We start from the raw sequence: 19,672 nt of genomic DNA on the forward strand, positions 1-19,672 counted from the left end.
CGGAGAAGTTACTGATTGGGGCTGAAAGGGCCACTTGGGCACCTAGAGACGGCTCTTCAAGCAGTGACCGCAGCGTACTCGCAAACCTCGGGAAGGTGTGTGTTCTGTGATTTCTGAGTCTAGGACCATCCTTATTTGCGTCTGGTCCCTCCCTTCCCTCCAGGGCAGGGCGGCCTCATCCCTGCTCGCCATCACCTCCTCAGCCATCACCTCCTCAGCTCGGGCCCCCTCCCCCAGCCCTCCCCAGAAAGCTCCCATGTGCTTCTGGGTGTTTTCAGCGCTGCAGGACCCCATGAGTGACGCTGGGCTTGGCATGTGCCGGTCTCTCACTACCCACCCAGTCTCAACCAACATTGTCACCAAAGCTGTCACAAACAAGGGGGTGTGGCCCGTCACGTGGCCCTGTCTGAGTAACCACATTCTCGCTTCCTTCTTTCACAAAGGCCGTTGAAGGTTGGCGGGGTCTGGGACCACGGCCCTGGGTGCCACAGCAGTGCCCGAGCAGAGCGGGCTCGGTCCCTGTCACGAAGGCAGAGAAGCTGCTTCTCTGGGCTCACGAGGCAGCTGTCCCATGCTCTGCTGAGCACGGTAAGTGCCCGCTCGCCTGGCCTGCCCGACAGCCGGGGGCAGTTCCGGGGCAGGACCTGAGCTCCGAACCAGAGCTCGGGTAGGGTGGGGGCTCGGGATCGAGGTGGTGGCCTTATTCCGCAGTCTCTTCCTGATCCTGCCCTCCCCATCAGGTCTGCCAGCAGCTGCTGGCGTGGAGAGGGTGGGGTTTCTTAGTATGAGAAAAATCAGAAAAATCGGGAGCATTCCCCTAAAAATCATGCTACCCCTCCTTTCATACAAGGCATGGGGAGGTGAAGGGATTCTCTCGGAGCAGAGCTGGGTCAGGGCCGGGCGATTCCAGAACGGGGAGCAGGTGCAAGACACCTCTGAGGCTGTGGGTCCATAAAAATACTATCTCCAGAGCTGCGTTCTTTTTTTTGCTTTCCCCTCACTTTGTTTACTTACTTAGGTTTATTTATTTGAGAGTGCAATCAGGGGAGGAGCAGAGAGAGGGAGAGAGAGAGAATTCCAAGCTGACAGACTCTAAGCTGTCAGCACAGAGCCCGCCGCAGGGCTCAAATTCACCAACCGTGAGATCCTGACCTGAGCCGAGATCAAGAGCCGGGAGCTTCCCGGGCTGAGCCACCCGGGCGCCCCTCCAAAGCTGCGTTCTCCCCACTTTTGCTTTTTATAAAGTTGAGACAATGACGCTGGTCCATTCTGAATCATGAAAATACTAGAATTAGGAGACTAATATTGCTAGCAAAAGAGAAAATCATCATAAGAATTAGAATACTCTTAGTAATCTGTATTTGGGGTGTTTTAGGGGCATAAAGGAGGATGGGGGGTAGTCCCTAAAGCTGTGGTCCCCGACACGTGTGCACACACGCACTTGCACACCACAGACAATGATCTAGGGCTCCAGGCGCATGGACTTCTCTTCCTTCCCTCCTGGACCCTCTTGTTTTCCTCCTCTCCCATCTCTCACTTCGAGCCCCTCAAGCCCAGGTCTCTCAGGGGGCAAGGGGCCCATGAGGTGACCCCCCCCCATAGCCCAAACCCCTTGGTGGCTTCCTTTGGGGCTTGCCTGGCCACACCCAAAATGGTAGCGGCCGTCCTCACCAGCAGCCAGGGGAGAGGGAAACCCGGATAGCGGAAGGGGCCGGGCTGTCAGTGAGCGCCTCCAGGGAAGGCCAGGCGGGAGCAAGGCCTGCGGAGGGGCCTGGGAGTCGTCCAGGAATGCTGTGCCCCCTTTTTGCAGATGGGAAGCCCTCGGAGGGGACAAGCAGCTGCCCGCGGTGGCCTGGCTAGGAGGTGGCCGGGCTTGGACCTGCTGCGGCCCCATCTGGCGGCAGGACCCTCGCGGAGCTCACAGCGACCCTGGCCCCGGCTTCTCAGTCTCCTTTGCTGGGCTTGAGCAAGAAGATGGGGTGGAGGGGCACGAGACTCAGGCTAGAAGGAGGTAGGATGACCAGAGTGTCTGTGTGTCCATCTGCCTGTCTCCACACTTCTTCAGACAGTCATCACTTGTTAAATTAAAACCAGGGGTAGCTCTCTTTGAGTTCATGTGTATAAAATAGCTTACCTCCTCTGGACCAGGTAGCCAATTCGGGGTCCCTAAGGTGAAAGTTAGTGGGTTTTTTTTTGGGTAGATGGGCCAAACCCCCGAATCCTAGCCATCACTGTGGCTTATGTTCCTAAAAAGCCTATGGAACAGTAAACCGGTGTGTCTGCAGGGTTCAAATGTAGGGGGACGCCTGGGTGGCTCGGTCGGTTGAGCATCTGACTCTTGATCTCAACTCAGGTCTTGATCTCAGGGTCGTGAGTTCAAACCTCCTGCCCTCCCTACCCCTTGGGCTTTAGGCTGTGTGGGGTGCCTACTTAAGAAAAAAATGGAAGGGGAAAAAAGTCTGAAAGGGCTCCTTGCTGGGGGTGGGGGAGATGCTGAGGAAAGGTGGGGAAGGGCAGGCACAACACAGGAAGCTCCAGGGTGCATGTCCGGGCACTTGCTCGCTGGTGGCCTCTGTCCCATTCACGGGGCCACGTTTATTGAGCCCCCAGGAGGCCAGGCCTGTCAGCACTGGGGACCCAGTGGAGACTGTCCCTGCAAGAGCTTGTGGTCTGACAGAGGCAGCGGGACAGCCACAGTGCCTGCTAAGTGCCTGCCTGTCTGCTGAGCCCTGGCCTGTGGTGTGAACAGCAAGACCTCTCCTGTCCCCCTTGGAGCTTATGGGCCAACGAGAATGGATTTTTATAGACAGTAAATATTTTACTTATTTTTTATTTTTTTATTTTTAATTTTTCCTAATGTTTATTTTTGAGAGAGAAAGAGAGAAAGGAGAGAGACAAAACATGAGCAGGGGAGGGGCAAAGAGAGAAGCAGACACAGAATCCGAAGCAGGCTCCAGACTTCCAACTGTCAGCAGAGAGCTGAACACGGGGCTTGAACTCACGAACAGCAAGATCATGACCTGAGCTGAAGTCAAAGACTTAACCAACCGAGCCACCCAGGCGCCCCTGTTTATTTTTTTGAGAAAGAGAGAGCATGCGTGTGCGTGATGAGCAGGGGAGGGGCAGAGGGAGAGAGAGAAAGAATCTGAAGCAGGCTGCAGGTTCAGTGTGGAGTCCGACGTGGGGCTTGATTCCACGACCATGAGATCATGACCTGAGCAGAAACCAATAGTCAGATGCTTAACCGACTGAGCTGCCCAGGTGCCCCAAGTAAACAAACATTTTAAATGGTTTAAACAATGGGAATGACTCTGCCTGAGCAATCCAGGGTGGCTTCTTGGAGAAGGCACTGTTTGCTCAAGTCTGGAGAAGAGACGAGATGAGGCTGCGACTGTGAGTGGATCTGGAGCCAGAGCAGCCAGGTTGAAGTTCTGAGCCCTCTCTTACCGGGTTCGTGACTCTAGGTGCCAAGTGGGCCTCGGTTTCCCCATCTTCTACATGGGATTAATAGAGGAGGTCGTGAGGCCTGAGTGGGCTAATAATTCATGTATAGCTTTTAGGTCAGTGCCTTGAGCCCTGTCTACACTTGACACGTGTGACTTGCAAACCAGGGATGGGCGAGGGCGTGCTGTGGAGACAGTTGTCTAGGGCTCCCTGTCCCGGCCCTCTCCGACAAGATCAGAGGTATGTCCAAACTGTCCCTGGGTGGGGGATGTTTCAGGGAGATGGCCCTCAATGCAGGATGACAAGGACAACAGCTGGCCGTTATCGAGCGCTAAACACTCAACCTGAACCAGCTCACTTCAACCCACAACCACCCCACCAAGTGTTATCATTGTCCTTTATTCCAGATGAGGAGCTTGTGGCTCAGAGAGGGGAGTTCAGTTGCCCAAGGTCACACAGCATGTAAGTGCCAATGCTGGGTCTGGATCTGGTTTGACTGGATCAGATCGATTCGGATCCTGAGTTGGGCCAGGGCCTCGCCTGTCGCCAGCACTGAGAAATGCCCTGAGGTCTGAGGAGGAGGGCACCTGGGCCTCAGTTTGACCTACTTGCTGATCTGGAAGCTTCCCTTCCCTTGGCGGCTGTTTAACTCGCATCCTGAGCTGCTCAGTCTTTTGGAACCTCAGGTTCGAACTCCTGAGTGCTGGGGTTCCCAGGATCCAAGATTCTGAATGCAAAGTCCGAAGCTCCTTGCGGTGCCCCGGCCTGCCTTTCCAGAGCAGTCCAGGGCCCCCATCTCTGCGGCAGGGCGTGGGCCCCCGCCAGCACAGCTTGGGTGGGGCTCGGCCCGAGCACCCTGGTTTTGGGGTGGAAGGCAGGAAACAGGCTGTATATGACCTACTCTGTTAGGCAAGCAGGAAGACAGATAGAATGTGACAGCTCTCCGCCCCTCTCTCGGAGCCCCCCTTCCTGTGGTAAGTGACCGTTTTCCTGCCTCAGGGGGAGAAAGGTGTAAGGGGGGGGCCTCACCGCTCTGAAGAATTGACTTCACTCTCCTGAGCCTTGCTGTCCTAATCTGTGTAATGGGAATCGTAAGGCCAGTGCCGGAGTGGAGGTGAGTAGGCCGGTAAAATGGCCCAGCCCCAGCGGGTGGGGGGAGAATGGTGTATGTTGTCACTACATCACAATGCATTTATCTTAGTAAAGTTAGGATTCTGCCTGCCAGACCCAGCGCTCCTCTCCTGGCTACTGGCATGGCCCCCTTGGAGCCACAGGACTCCCAGGAGCCGGATTTTTTCCCTGTCAAACAGGCTCATGCCTGCACAGCCACAGCCCGGCTCACAGCTGTGTGTCCATGGCCCCTCCCCCTTGAAGTCTGTGGGATGGCAGGCGCCACTGGCCGTGGCGGGGGCAGGGGGGCCGCCGTGTCCACACCTTCCCTGACTCTGAGATTTCTGTTTCGCCTACTCCTCCGTCCGACAGCCCCGAGAGGCTGTCCCAGTAAAACACTCCCTGCGGGAGGCCAGCATCAGTGTTTGATTCTCAGGACCACTCTTTGAAGCAGCATCTCCCATTTCACAGATTAGGACACTGAGGCTCAGAGAGGGTGGCACGAGCTCAGGTTACACAGCCACTGAGCCTAGTGGTCTCCTCTCCACCCCAAGTTGCCTCTTCCTGCAGGGGAGGTGGGGACTGGCGTAGGGAGAGGGCAGGCAGGACGGGAGCTGCCTCCATGCCCTCCTCCCCCTCTCTGGGCTGCAGAAAGTTGGGTCCAAGGTGCCTCCACCGCCCATGAACAGGCGGGTGGGGACTTTTGTTTTTGTTCCTATCCTCTCTGCTTCCAGGAAGTGGCTGAGGGCTCTGCCTTCCAGGAACCGAGAGCTGCCCGAGGTGGGGGTGAAGAGTACAAGTCTTCAAAATTTTGAAATGCTATCCAAGCTGATGGCTTCTTCCTAAAGTTCCTCCCCCCCCCACCCCCCACCAGGAAAGCAGGGCCCAGGTTAGGCTGCGTCTCCTGCCCCCAGGCAGGAGCTCCGCCCAGGCGCAAGGAAACTGCCTTCTGAAAACAGAGGCAAAGAATGTGCACGTGCATGTGGGAGGGGGGGGGGATACATTTTTTAAGCACCTACTTGAGGGGGTTTGGAACAATGGGAGTTTGGAGCTGATGGCCAAGAAAGCTTTCTGGAAGACGTCTTTGCTGCAAAAAGGTGATTTTGTTAAAGCATGGGGACAGGACCCCCCGGGCAGGAAGGGCTGCGCTGGGATCGTGAAGAGGGACTGGGTATATACTCTGGAGTTGGGGGAGGTGAAGACAAAAGGGAAGCCTCCAGAAGGACTTTGATGGGCTACGGAGGACTCCCAAGATACCTGAGGCCTTGCTATTGTGAAGCTAAGGTTGTTTTCCCCTCTCGTGAGGCACTAGGTCGGGCCGGGGTCCTGGAGAAATATTCTCGTCTGTATTCGCCTCAGGTGTTTGTCAATGGGTTGCGGGTTATAAATACATTTAGTCCTACCTGCCACGCCCTTCTTGCCTTCGTCCCCCCCCATCGCTGTGGAGGGGAGGGTGATGTCGGGGCTCCAGGAAGCTGAGTCCATGGGTTTCTGGAAATGAGGCTATTGATGAGATTTCCTTTTTCTTGTAATTTACTGAGACCGTTGTAAATGGTTGGGGCCCATGTGGCTGCGTCTCTCTCTGCTGTTTTCTTTCCTTTGTTCCTGGGCAGCCTGAGGACTATCACCCACATCCCACCTGGAGGGGGGGGCATGCTAGCTCTTGCTTGGCCCTCAGCTTGCCGTAGGGCCCCTCGTCATACTGGGAGCCTGGAACTTCTGAATCCATTATCTTGTTGCAGTCCTTTAACAGCTCAACGTGTGATAGATGTGCTTTGTTGTCCCCATTTTACGGATGAGAAAACCGAGGCTCAGAAATTCAAGGTCATGCAGCTTGTATGGGACAGAACTGAGACTCGAACATCTTTTTGTCTCACCCCATAGCCTGTTCTCTCAATGCTGTGCCCTGCGTAGCCCTTGGGACACTGGGGCTGACCTTTCTGGGTGAGATGGCCTGCTAGGTTCTCCTTATTCTTAGTCTGCCCTCCTCTCAACTGGGTCCCCAACCCCAGCCACAGATACAACAAGCCAAGGTCTCTTCCAAGCCTTTGATCCTTCTGCCCCCTCAGGTCAGATTTCTCCACAAAGCCTTTCCAAATCGTCACTGGGTTCCAATCTGATCTCTGCCAGCTGTGTGCCTTTGGGCAAGTTGCTTTCCCTCTCTGAGCCTCATCTCTCCTCAGTAAAATGAAGATAATTGTGAGTGATGAGGATTTGGAGTGACGGTGGGGTTCGGAGCTGATGGCCAAGAAAGAATTCTTGACGATGTCTTTGGTGCAAAAAAGGCGATTTTATTAAAGCCGGGGGACAGGACCCATGGGCAGAAGGAATGCACTGGGCTCATGACGGGTTATATACTAGGGAGTTGGGGGAGGTAAAGTCAAGATGAAGTTTCTCTCTTTTTTAAATTTGTGTACGGTTTCTTTATTTTTGAGAGAGAGAGAGACAGAGCGTGAGCAGGGGAAGGGCAGAGAGAGAGGGAGACACAGAATCTGAAGCAGGCTCCAGGCTCTGAGCTGTCAGCACAGAGCCCGACATGGGGCTCAAACCCACGGACGGTGAGACCATGACCTGAGCTGAAATTAGGAGTCGAATTCTTAACCAGATGAGCCACCCAGGTGCCCCCGGACTGGCATTTTGGAAACCAGCATAATTCTAACTAGCAAGTGGAGGAGGTCAGGTTGAGCCTAGGAGCTGAGGAGCCTATGAGTAAGTTACAGCAACTGGTCTCTGCTCTAAATTATGTGAAGTCCAAGGAAAGTACTGGAAATGATCCGGGCTCTGCCCAGACTCAGCGCTGGGGGTTGCACACTGCTGAAGGGATTGTATCCTAGGCAACCAGGAGCACCTGAATCCTGGCCCAGACCACAGCTGTCACTAACCACGGGATTCTCAAGCGCGTGATTCTGAATCCCATAAACAACCAGCTAGTGCCAGGGGAAGTGTAAGGGGAGAGAGAGCAACCAAGAAAGCGTGGGTGTTCAGGGGCGCCCAGGGGTCTCAGTCGGTTGAGTATTCGACACTTGATTTCAGCTCAGGTCGTGATCTCACGGTTCCTGAGATTGAGCCCTGTGTTAGGCTCTGCACTGACAGCATGGAGCCTGCTTGGAATTCTCTCTCTCTCTCTGCCCCTCCCCAACTCATGCAAGTGTGTGTGTGTGCATGCACACGTGCTCTCTTTCTCTCTCTCAAGAATAAATAAATTTAAAAAATATATATAAGGAAAGTATGGGTATTCACAATGCCTGGAAAAAGACCAATGAGATGGTCAAAAGGAGAGGCACTGTCCTTTTTGGCTACTGGTCAGGGGGCTGAAGGTGACAGCAGAACAGACCCCCAGGCAAGTGAAATGACTATCCATTGCCTGAAGGCAGGACTGTTCCGAAAAGATGTGTTTTCTTCTGGCCCCGGATGGTATGGTTAATGGCTCTGGGCCCTGGAGGACTTACAGGATAGGTTTACTCACCCTTTTCTGGATCTTGTGATGGGAACAAAGTACTAAGGGCTTTGTAGGGCCTGTTTTATCCTCACGAGGTAGGTACTGTCATCCCAAATTGTGTAAGTGAGGGCAGAAGGGGACCAGACAAAGCCCAGACACTGAGAAAGGATGGGGAGAAACAGAATCTGAAGAACAGTCCTGGGCTATGTAGGGTGGGAGCCAAGACAAAGGAGAATGAGACGAAGGGAGACATGTTAGGAACAGTCTCCTCCAATAAAAAGGCCTCAAAGGGCCAAACAAGCAGCATTATCCCGCGGTCTCCAAACCCTTCTGCTCTCGGAGCCCGTCAGTGGACAGACAATACCTGTGCATTGATCTGCCTATGAATTGTGTACAGGCACTGCTGGGCTCATGACGTACCATAAATGTGTGCAAGAATGGAAATTATGAATTATCTGTATAACCAGAAGTTCTAATGTTTCCTTTCTATACCCTGGTGGGCTGTCTTGCCCACAATTTTAAAGTTTTAATCAGAAAGGACAGAGAGGCAAAGAAAATGTCTGGGCCCCATCTAAGGAGAGGTACAGGGCTCTCTGAAGCATCTATTCCTGTTAATGTTCAGGGGCCCCTGGGTGGCTCAGTCGGTTAAGGGTTGGACTTTGGCTCATGGTTCGTGAGTTCGAGCCCTGTGTGTGGAGCCTGCTTGAGATTCCCACTCCCTCCTCGCTCTCTGCCCCTCCCCTGCTCTCATGTCCTCTCTTCCTCTCAAAGTAAGTAAACTTAAAAAAAGAAGTTAATGTTGATAAATAATAGTGGCCGCTATTCGCTGGGGTGCGAACACGTACCAGACGCATACTGGGTTGTGAGGGTGCTCAAGCTAGGTGCCCGCCCCGGCTCAGACACACCCCTGCTGAGGCGGTCCAGGGGTGCGCTGGGGGGTGCTTGGCAAGCCCGGGGTGAAGCTGTCCTGATGTCCCTCTGTCCGTGTCTCCCTCCAGGTGCCATGCCTCCACGAGCCCTCCTGCTTCTGGTTTTGCTGGGCTCTGGCGGCGGCCTCCAGCTGTGGGAGACATGGGAGGAGCCAGCCGAGGAGGCCCCGGGCTCCCTCCTTGCACGGGGCCGGAGGCAAGTGGAGGACGACCTAGAGCAGGACCTGTATGAGTACGTTGGCACTGACCCGCCAGAAATGCTGTTTACGAACGGCCCTGGGCCTGTGAACCTGACTTCCAAACTTCTGGCTGAGGTGGATTCAGGAACTCCTGCAGCCACTCTGCAGGCAGCCACGGGGGCCTCTGTCGGCCTGGACGCAAGAGGGGTGGCCATGGGGAATGTGAGTGTGGAAGTGGCCACACGGGGGGTTCCTGTCACACTGGGCCCTCTGGACGAAGAGCAGGTCACCGCATCGCCTCCCATCATGGGGGTTGCATCCACAGAGGGGGCTCCATCCACAGAGCTGGCCACTGTTGAGGCCCTGTCCACCAGGCCACCAGACACAGAGGCACTGACCACACAGCCTGTAGCCACAGAGGCCCTATCCACGGGGCTGGCAGCCCCAGAGGCACTGACCACGCAACCTGCGGCCACAGAGGCCCTGTCCACGGGGCCGGCAGCCCCAGAGGCGCTGACCACGCAACCTGCGGCCACAGAGGCCCTGTCCACGGGGCCGGCAGCCCCAGAGGCGCTGACCACGCAACCTGCGGCCACAGAGGCCCTGTCCACGGGGCCGGCAGCCCCAGAGGCGCTGACCACGCAACCTGTGGCCACAGAGGCCCTGTCCACGGAGCCCACTGCCACAGAGGCCCTGCCCACAGATCCTGCCACCATGAAGGTCCCATCTACAGGTCCTGCAACCACTTGGCACCCAACCATGATCCTGCTTGTGCACTCTGATCCTCACAACAGCACTGCTGAGGCAGCAGGCAATTCATCTGATGGCTTCATCAAACAATCTTCAAACGTGAAAGATCAGCAGGGTCTCTCCCCCAAGAGCTCCGTGGCCCCCAGCGCCACGGAGGCCCCGGACCGCATCCCGGTGAAGCAATGCCTGCTGGCCATCCTCATCCTGGCCCTGGTGGCCACTGTCTTCCTTGTGTGCACCGTGGTGCTGGCCGTCCGCCTCTCTCGCAAGAGTCACATGTACCCTGTGCGCAATTATTCCCCCACGGAGATGGTCTGCATCTCGTCCCTGCTGCCCGATGGGGGCGAAGTGCCTGGAGCCATGGCCAACGGGGACCTGCCCAATGCCAAGAGCCAGGCCCCGAAGACGGGGACTGGGGAGGGCCGCGATGGGGATGACCTCACCTTGCAGAGTTTCCTCCCTTAACCCCCCACCCCCACTGCCGTCCACCTGAATGGGAAGCTTGCCTCCTCGCTCCCTCCAAGGCCCGCTGAACCACCACTCAGCACCCAGGTACTGTTCCACGGGGCTGGGCTTCCTTGGGGCCCCCAGAGAGGGGGATGCCCCACAGGACGGGGAGCAGATGAACTGCAGCCGAAGCAGGACCGTGAGTGAGCCACCTCACCCTCCCTCCGGCCTCCAGGAGACCCAGGGAGATCCCTCCACCTCCTGTCCCCCACCTGTCTGGGCTCCCTCTAATGCCTTCCATGGCTGGAGCCTCCTCCCCAAGCACCAGGGAGGACCCCACCCCCACGCCCATTTTCTTCTGGTTGCTGTGGTCACCACGCAGGAAAGGGGTATTTTGGGGGAGGAGTGCCAGATTCTGAAGGCCATTCCCTGTCGCTCTCCGACTTGGGGCAGCTTGGGTTTTCCTGGGCATCTTCCCAGGGAGCCCAGCGTGAGATCTTGGCCCGGGAGGGCTGGGACAGGCTTGGAGAGCCCAGGGCTGTACCCTTCTTTGGGGCTGTGTGGGTCATCGAACTTCCTTTGGGGACAGAGTAACGCCTAGGCTGCTGTCTCTCCTCCGCAGAGTCTCAACGTTTCAGGGTGGGCTCTGTCTTGTTCACCGAAGTATCCCACTCCCCAGCCCGCACCTGGGCCAGCACAAGCACTCAATAAACACTTGATGAACTACTGGTGGCTGACTGTTTCGGGGCATCAAGGTGCCCCTTCTGCTGGGGCGCTGGTCCCTTGCTGTTTGCCCCCAGCCCCGGCCCTGGCCCCCTCCAGGAAGCCCTCCATCTGGGCTTTAGGTTGACTTCAGTATTGCCTCTTGGACACTGGGGCCATCTTGGTACGTCCTTGGGCAGCTGGGGAAGATTTGAAGCTGCTGGAGGGGTGGGGGAACTGGTCCCCAAATCTACTTTATTCAACTCCCCCCATGACCCAGTTCTGGCGCACAGAATTTGGTCCCCACCCCAACTCTGACAAATGCTTCCTCTCAATGTCAATGCCATCCTCTCCAGAAACCCACCCCATCTGCCCCTCGGGGCGGGGAGAGGCCTGTCTCCCATTTAACACCCACTCCTCACAAGGTTGAGCACAGCTGCGACCTACAAGGTTTTTGTACAAAATTCGGGGCCGGCAAACTTTTTAATGGCCAGACCGAAAATATGTTATTTTTTGCAGGCCATGTGGTCTCTGTTACAACCTGTCAGCTTCGTCCTTGGTCCTTGTCAATTGAGTGTGGTCACTGATGATGCGTCACAAATGAATAGGGTTGTCTGAGTTCCAATAAAACTTTATTGACAAATGAGCGGCAGGCTGGGTTTGGCTCTGTGTTTGCTGAGCCCTGATTTGAGCACCAGGCGAGCAGATGGCCCGGTTTGCGCTGGACTTTGCTGAGTTTAGCACCAGGACCCTTATTACTGGGGGACACTCCTCAGCCCCAGCAAATCAAGAAATTGGTTGCCCTATTAAGCAACACTCTGTGTGCATGCGTTACCACTTACGGACCGACGCTGACCCTGGGAGTCGGATCAGAAAGCCAAAGCTTCGATGGTGACTTCAACAGTGGCCAATCCAGGGGGCGCCTGGATGGCTCAGTCGGTTCAGTGTCCGACCTCAGCTCAGGTCATGATCTCATGGTTTGGGGGTTCAAGTCCTGCATCAGGCTCTGTGATGACAGCTCAGAGCATGGAGCCTGCTTTGGATTCTGTGTCTCTTTCTCTCTCTGTCCCTCCCCTGCTCACGCTCCTTCACCCTTCTCTCACTCAAAAACAGAAACAAAAAACCAGTGGCTGAGCCAGGATTCAAACCCAGGATCTTCTGTTTCTTGATGTTTTTTTTATCAGAAGGAACTACTGCTTCAAGCTCACTGTTCTACCTTCTGGGAGAGGAATTCAACTCATGTTTGTGGACTTTTTCTTTTCTAAAGAAATACTTCCCGCAGCTTCTTTGGGAGTATCGGACCCTTCACTTCAGGGTATAGACTGCAAGAGAGAGTTCAACGACAGGGTTGAGTCTGGGGGGTGTTGGCTGACGCTGGAAGGCGGGTGGGAGAGACCAGGGACAGGCAGGAGGGAACGACAGGCACGGGCAATGGGGGCAGAGTTGGTGAGAAGTTAAGGATTGTCTGCCCCACCCCTCAGTCTCTAGAACAAGTGTGACACACAGGAGTTCAAGGCACTTTGGTGGGAGAGGGTCGTCCACCCTGGGCCAGGTCAGCTGACCCTGGAAAAGGCAGAATTATGCATTAGGAGAAACGTGGGTTTTCTTGTCCTTTGGGAGCAATGAGAAAAATCATGTGAGGGGGACTCGATATCCTGGAGCTGGGGACACAGAGGCTGAAGGGCTTGGAGACAAATGTCCCTCTGGGGTCTTGTCACCCTGTCCCTCTGTGCAGGGAGCAGGTCTCCACGATCCCCCTGTCCCCCCCCCCCCCCCCTGCACTGGAGAACACAGTGCTCACAGAGGACTCCCTCCAAGGTACAGAATTGAAGTCTGGGGATGAACAGGGGCTTGAATCAGCCACCAGGTGGCGCCCGCCACCAGCTCCCGGAGCTCATAGAAGCCAGGCGCTTCCCAGGCTTGAGGATGCAGGAGCTGGCTGCAAACCCAGGAGGGTGCTGGTGAGTGTTTAACCTCCGGCTCCTTGGATGGATTCGTATCCCAGCCATGATTTAAGATGTTTGCCAATTTCCTTGGTGTAAATACTGCCGTGGCGGATTCTGAGCAACCAACTGTGTATACCGTAAATGATACGCTAAAGATAAATACGCTCAAGAACATAGAATAGTAGAATGTAGCAAAATAAATAGGAAGCGATGAACTTTGAGTATTGGAGGACCTTGGATTTTGTTTTGTGTTTATTTATTTTTGAACAAGAGAGAACAGGAATGGGGAAGGGGCAGAGAGAGAGAGAGAGGGAGAGAGAGAGAATCCGAAGCAGGCTCCGCACTGTCAGCACAGAGCCCGAGGCAGGGCTGGAACTCACAAACCATGAGATCATGACCTGAGCTGAAACCAAGAGTCAGACACTTAACCGACTGAGCCACCCAGGGGCCCCAGACCTTGGTTTTTATAATTTAACTTATTAAACAACTGGCTTATAAGATTCTGAAAATCTAACAGTCGGCCCTCGGAGACTGCTGTAGGCTGGCTCCTATGTGCCACTGTCTCCTCCTCCTGCCCAGACCTTGACCTTAACATCACCACCCAAATCACCCCATTCATTCACTGAGCACAAGCATCTGCAGCATCTCCATGAATCCCCTCCAACAGCCTGGGAAGGAGAACTTCGTATTCTCATTTTACAGAAGAGACTGCGGCTCAGAGAGGCGAAGTCACCTGTCCCAGGTCACCCATGGGATCTGGGATTGGAACTCAAGCCTGAATCCGAAAGCCATGTTCCTACCACAATGCCGTGCTATTCTTGAGGTCACGGCGGGGTTCTGGGGGAATGCCATGCCCCAAACTCTCATCCCTGCTGACCTGTCCTGGCGTCTGGAAGTCCCCAGCAGTCACCCTCGTGGCTCCTGGCTGCCGAGGGAAGGCACTCGGGAGGATGACAGGCTCAAAGCCAGCTCCCTCCTTGCAGAGAGCAGGACACAGCAACGCTGGGGTCTAAGACAAAGAGGTGGCTGGGGCATTGACTGGGCAGCCAGTGCACGTCCAGCTAGTGATCTACCAGACCTACAACCACCCTGTGATATGAGTATAATTATTACCCCATTCTACTGCTGGGGAAACTGAGGCTCAGAAAGCTGGACCACATGCCCCAGCAGGTCGCAGTGCTAAGAAAGCAGACTCCACTGACTTCAGCTGTGGCGGCAGGGAAGGAAGGAGGGTAGACAGGAAATCAGGAAAGGGGGGGTGGTAGTCAGCCTTGCGGTGGCCCGTCGGGGAGCTGATCTGGGCTGCCCTCCATGTCCTACTCCATGTGCCACTCAGCTGACCACATAACTTGAATGTCATGGTATGTCTGCTCTGTGCTCTGTCCCGGGGATGCCATGTGGGCAAGAGAGGCCTGGGGATGCCCACTGAGGCTCATGGCCTAGAGGGAGAAAGAGAGATCTGTCAAATGATCGCCCAGAAAACTATAAGATCATAGTCGAGCCCGGAGCCCAAAGAGGGGTGGGGGGGTGGTGCTTGCATGTACAATGTAGCCAGACTTTGGGGATGGGGTGGTAAGGAGTCAGGAAAAAGTCCAAGGCTGGAAAGGTGCAGAGTTGTGGAGGGTGGGCGGGGACGCGGGGAGAATGGGCAGGCGGGGCTGGTGGGAAGGAGCCAGAGTGGCTGCAGGCAGGAGGGCAAGGCTTTGCGAGGATGAGGGGCCTGGGCCAGAGAAGGGGTGCGAGACGGTGAGGAGTCGGGAGACGATTGGGAAGGAGGGAGAATAGGAGTTGGTGATGGACTGGCAGGCTGACGAGGAGAGGGAAGGAAGTGAAACCTCCTTTGCGACTTGGGTGCATCCTGGAAGAAGCAGGTTGGGTTCCGCCATGTCGAGCCTCCAGGGTCTGGTCAATCTCTAGGCAGAAGCATCCAGAAGACTGCCGGAAAACAGGCTCAACATCATTAACCATCAGGGAAATGAAAACCGCCTCAGGTGTCGCTTCATGCTCCTGGAAGGACTAAAATTGAAGACCAACAGTACCAAGGGCTGGTGAGGACATAGAGAAGCCAGAACACGCCCGCGTTGCCCCTGCGAATACAGCAGGGCACGGCCACTGGGCAAAGCGGTGGGGCGGTTTCTTATAAAGATAGACATTTATTCACCATCTGGCATATTTGCACCAAGTTGCATATCCAGGCAACTTTGAAATCCCTTTCCTAGGTATTTCCACAAGAGAATGAAGACATATGTGCACACAAACACCTGTAGATAATCCTTATGGCAGCTTTATCATTAACAGCTTAACAGCTGGAAACAATCCGCAGATCCATCATCTGGTGAATGGATGCCCGAACACTAGGACACTGCTCAGAATAAAAGGGCATGAACCGTTGAGGCACACACAATGCGGATGAATAGAAACACACTCGGGGTTAAGGGCACCGGACACAAAGGGCTATTTGTACACTCGGCGGCTTCAGTGAGAGGCAGCACTTCTACAGCGGTGGACCTCAGACCCGAGGTTACCCTTGCAGAGAAGGAGGCTGGAGCGGGCATGACAGAAACATGCCTGATCTTGGTCTGGGCAGCCGTCACACGGGACCGTGGTTTACCAAAGCTCACCCAACGGTTCTCGCCCGACTGGTGCACTTCACCATGTGCTCATGTGCAAGCCAATGAACGAGCAGGCAGGTGCGTCCCTGAGCCCGGGCGCTCCTGCGGGTCTGCTCAGGTGACGGAGCACGCGTGAGGCTCCAGGGCGTAGGACTCTGGCCCTGGGAGGCGGGAGGAGGCGGGAGGAGGCCACAGCTCCTGGGGCCGTCTCACCGTGTCCTGTGTAGATGCAACACTCTTTTCCTTCAGTGCTGCTCCTGTGCTCAGACGCCATCCATGAGTCCCTAGTACCTGCATACAAAAGATGTTTCCAGTCTTGTCACTCGCTGGGCATTGACCTAAATGTCTCATGGGCCGGACAGACTGGACTCCTCACTCCTCACACATGCTTCCTGCCTCTCATCCGTCACCCGCTTCTACTACCTGTCTCTGGGTCTCGAGCTCTGAGTCCTTTCTGAGCTCTGAGTGGATCCAGCCGTGCCTCTGGGCTCCCTATTTGCTTGTCCCTCCTGTTCCTGGTTCTTTGCCCCGAGCCATGGGCACAGAGACAAGCTTGGCTGAGCCACAGACAACTCCAGTTTGCTCTCCTCCACGCCGGGCCTCGATCTCTCCCTCTGTACAATGAGTGTCCGTGTGTCTGCTCATGCCCCTGAGTGGCCGCTCTTCACTCACCTGTTCCTCCCACTCAGGTGGGAGCCGCACGAGGCAGGGTTAACCTTAACAATGGCAGTAGAAGCCACGGCAGGGGCTCACCCTGTGTGCCAATCAGGAGTTTACTCTGTGCTAAATTTGCCACCTGTATTTTCTCATTTCATCCTCGCCCTGTGAGATGGGTCCTATTTTTACAGATGAACAAACTGAGGTTCAGAGAGGTTCAACGACTTGCCTGAGGCCACACAGCTCGAAACCTCACAGATCTGGGATTAAACTTGCTGCGGGGTAGGGGGCCAGCGCCAGCCACCAAAGGCTGGCTCCTGGAGGAAGGGCTGGGTACTCTCCCAAACCTCCAGGGCTCAAAGCCCGACACTTGGCCTGACGGCCCCTCAGTCCTGGAGCAGAGCCCGGCCTGGAGGCTGCTCTGTGCCCATGCCAGCCCACAGTGGAGGCTGGGAGGTGCTGGGAGGCAGCTGCTGGGGTCTGCCCATCCTCGGAGCCCACGTCCTGCCAGGGGCGATGCCACACCCCCAGACTCAGCTCTGTGAGACCTTGGACGTGTCAGCACCTTCTCAGGCCCGATTTTCCCTTCTGTGGAATGGGAGCATCTGCACTAGCTCCTGCTCAAGGGACCACGCCCCAGGGCAGGAAAGATATGGTGGTCAGCGAGGGCACCCACCAGACAGCGTGCGGTGGCAGCTTGGGAGCCGGAGCGAGCCTGGAGTAGGGCTGCGGAACGTCCTCCTGGAGACGGGACCTGAAGCCATGGAGGGGGGGGGATACGAGGGGAGATAGAGGGGGGACAAGAGGGCGTGGTCCTCGCCCAGCACGGCTCCTTCAGTAATGGCCAAGGGGTTCTCAGTCCCCACAGAGGGGGCGCGCGTCCACCCCCGGGGCAGGAAACATCCCGACCACCAGCTCCCGTGGCAGCGACTCTTGCCAGTGCCTTTCCCCAGAGGTGGCCCCGCTGTGCCCAGAGACACCTCGGGGAAGCTGAAACCCCGCGAGCGAGGCGGGGTGTGGATTCAGCGTCCGAAGGTGGGTGGCCTTGAGGACAGGTGTGCCGCGCACTGCTCTGGGCGCCCGGACAGCCGGGCTTCAGCGCCAGCCTCTGCTCTTGCGCTCCCGGCACATGCAGCCCCCTCCACAGGACGCCCGCCATCCCTGCCTCCAGGACCGCCTGGCACCAAGCGGGTGACTGGGCGGCATCCGCGGAATATTCCAACAGCTGGGAATAGGCACAAGAGCGTTTTTGAAGGTCAACATGGAAAAACGCCTGTCCTGGAACGTTGTGCGGACTCGGTTTTCTCTTCTGTGAAATGGGATGATCCCAGCAATGCCCTGCGGGGTGTTGGCAGGGTGAATGGGACGAGGGATGAAGAGAGTAAGTGAGTGCTCCATCAATGGCAGCTCTCCGGGTCCTCGGGTGTGGGAAGGGGGCTGGCCGGGGGTACCCCACACTGTTGGCTGCTCAGCGGGTGAGCGCAGGGACGTAAGTTTCATTGGCTTCTTTCAACTTTTTCTGTTTTCCTTGTACTTCTCAGCAAACAGAATAAAGCCGTAAGTGTTAGGGGGTTGGGGGTCCCCAGCCGGGGGGTAAACCGCCATTCTACACTTCCCGCTGCTGCGCAGGAAGGCTGCGAGCCGGTGGTCCTCACCTGGCCATGACTCTGCCCTCCAGGGGACATTGGCCACGTCTGCGGATAATTTGGGTTGTACCCCTGGCCTCCAGTAGGGGGCTGGGCTGCTGCAGACGACCCTGCCGATTGGCCCCCAGCCCCTGCCACCACAGCAGAAAAGTGTCTGGTCCGAGAGGTCAGGGGTGCCGCCGTGAAGAAGTCCTGCTGTCCTCGCTCGGCAGCGGGGGACACACAGAGCTCAGCTTCCCAGAGGTTCCTGGAGACCCAGGGGGGTGTCTGCGGGAGAGGCTGCGGCCCGAAGGCTGCCGGGGAGCCTCAAGAGCCCCTCGCCCAGGCCCAGGGTCGCCAAAACAAGACTGCCCTTGCTGAGCCTCCCAGCAGGACGGGCTCGGGGCTGCTTCTCCCAAGAAAGGAGAAAGAAATGGGCCTCCTGGCAGACTGGAGCGCCAAAGCGGCCCTGACACAGTCCCCGTTCCGGGCACGTGAACCCTGCCAGGAAACCCCTGGATGCGGGAACCACACTCCCCTCCCGTCTCAGGGCTGGTTCCAAGCTGCTCCCCGCCCCCACCCCACTCCCTTGGGGTCCTTCCTTCCAGAGACCCTGTTGTCCAGCCTCTGGGCCCCCAGGAGGGACAGGCTCCAAGTGATTTCCTAGAGTTTCAGCAGTGCCTCGGCACGTCACTGGGTACAAATGCACACGTAGGACAATATTCTTCCTCTAACTGCATTCTGGCCCCATGAGCCTTCTTGCTCTTTCTCCTTCACATGCTCTTGCCTCAGGACCTTTGCACTTGCTCTTTCCTCTCTTTGATGTTCTCTTCCCGGATATCTGCATGGCTGGCATTGTCTCACCCTTTTGGCCTCCGCTTGCTATCTCCTCTTCTGAAAGGTCTTCTCTGCAGCCCTGCCCATAAGTCTTCTTTCCCACAACCCCCTTTTCTGGTCAAGCACTGATAGCTCTCTGGAATGAGGTGGAGATACTGAATTTTGCTGTATAAGAGCAGGGCCCCTGTTCATGTTCGCTCTCCCCCTCACCGCACAGTGCCTGGCGCCCAGGAGAGGTTCAGGGAGCACTTACTGAATGAAGAAACAAGCAAGGGAGGCTTTGCACGGGCCTGGGGGTGGGGGGGTAGGCAAAGCAATGCCGGAACTAACAGTAAACGTCAGCACAGGGGGCGCAGGGACCCAGGGAGCCATAGGTGTAAGGCTTGGGCTCAGGCAGGCCTGGTTCACATCCGGCTCCCACTGCTTACCAGCTGCAGGATGGCGGGCAGCTCTCCGACCCCAGGGGCCTCAGCTCTCATGCCTGTGAAATGGGGAGAGAGTCCTTGCTAATGCTAAGGCCACGGGGGACGCACTGACCGTGCGTGTGGGCGGCGCACCGGAGGTGCCTGGTTACTGCCCACTAGGGAGAGGTGCTTCCTGGCTTCAGGGCAGACTTGGGCCACCTGAATGGCACCCGGAGGCCTCCCAGTCCCAAGCCTCAAAACCCTGCCGCTGTGGTTTGGGGAGCAAACCCCGCCCTGCTGAGCTCTCTGTCTTTTGGCCTAAAATTAGCTCACAAATTCCTTGGTTGCAGGGCCAGGGCTTCCAACCGGCAATTCAAACCAGATGTTTCCAGCTGTCGGCCCCTCCCCCTGCCTGTGTCCGCTGTGTCCCTGCCAGAGCACGTCTAAATTAGCCCCCGGGGAGAGCAACCCAATGCCTACACTCGGGAGCCGGGCTGCGTGGCGGATACTAAGGTATAGGGGTGTGCAGGGGAGCCCCGGGCCTGCAGGCACAGCCCCTCCAAGGATGGGGGCGCCCCCTGCCGACTGACT

At 56.5% G+C, this 19,672-nt stretch overlaps 1 protein-coding gene across 4 annotated transcripts; it reads left to right on the forward strand.

Annotated features, from left to right (window-relative positions):
• Positions 1 to 424: 424 nt before the first annotated feature.
• SELPLG (selectin P ligand) lies at positions 425 to 11,646 on the forward strand. 4 transcript variants are annotated; one of them, XM_029922461.1, is made up of 3 exons: positions 425 to 588; positions 1,811 to 2,011; positions 8,992 to 11,646. In XM_029922461.1, the coding sequence occupies exons 2-3, from the start codon at positions 1,975 to 1,977 to the stop codon at positions 10,314 to 10,316; spliced, it is 1,362 nt and encodes a 453-aa protein (XP_029778321.1). In that variant the 5' UTR covers positions 425 to 588; positions 1,811 to 1,974; the 3' UTR covers positions 10,317 to 11,646. The 4 variants fall into 4 exon arrangements, with proteins under 4 accessions (XP_029778321.1, XP_029778322.1, XP_029778320.1 ...); XM_029922462.1 differs by lacking the exon at positions 1,811 to 2,011; XM_029922460.1 differs by lacking the exons at positions 425 to 588; positions 1,811 to 2,011 and adding an exon at positions 4,270 to 4,418.
• Positions 11,647 to 19,672: the final 8,026 nt, after the last annotated feature.

This window comes from Suricata suricatta, chromosome 14 (assembly GCF_006229205.1).
Source record: "Suricata suricatta isolate VVHF042 chromosome 14, meerkat_22Aug2017_6uvM2_HiC, whole genome shotgun sequence".
Taxonomy (NCBI): Eukaryota; Metazoa; Chordata; class Mammalia; order Carnivora; family Herpestidae; genus Suricata; species Suricata suricatta.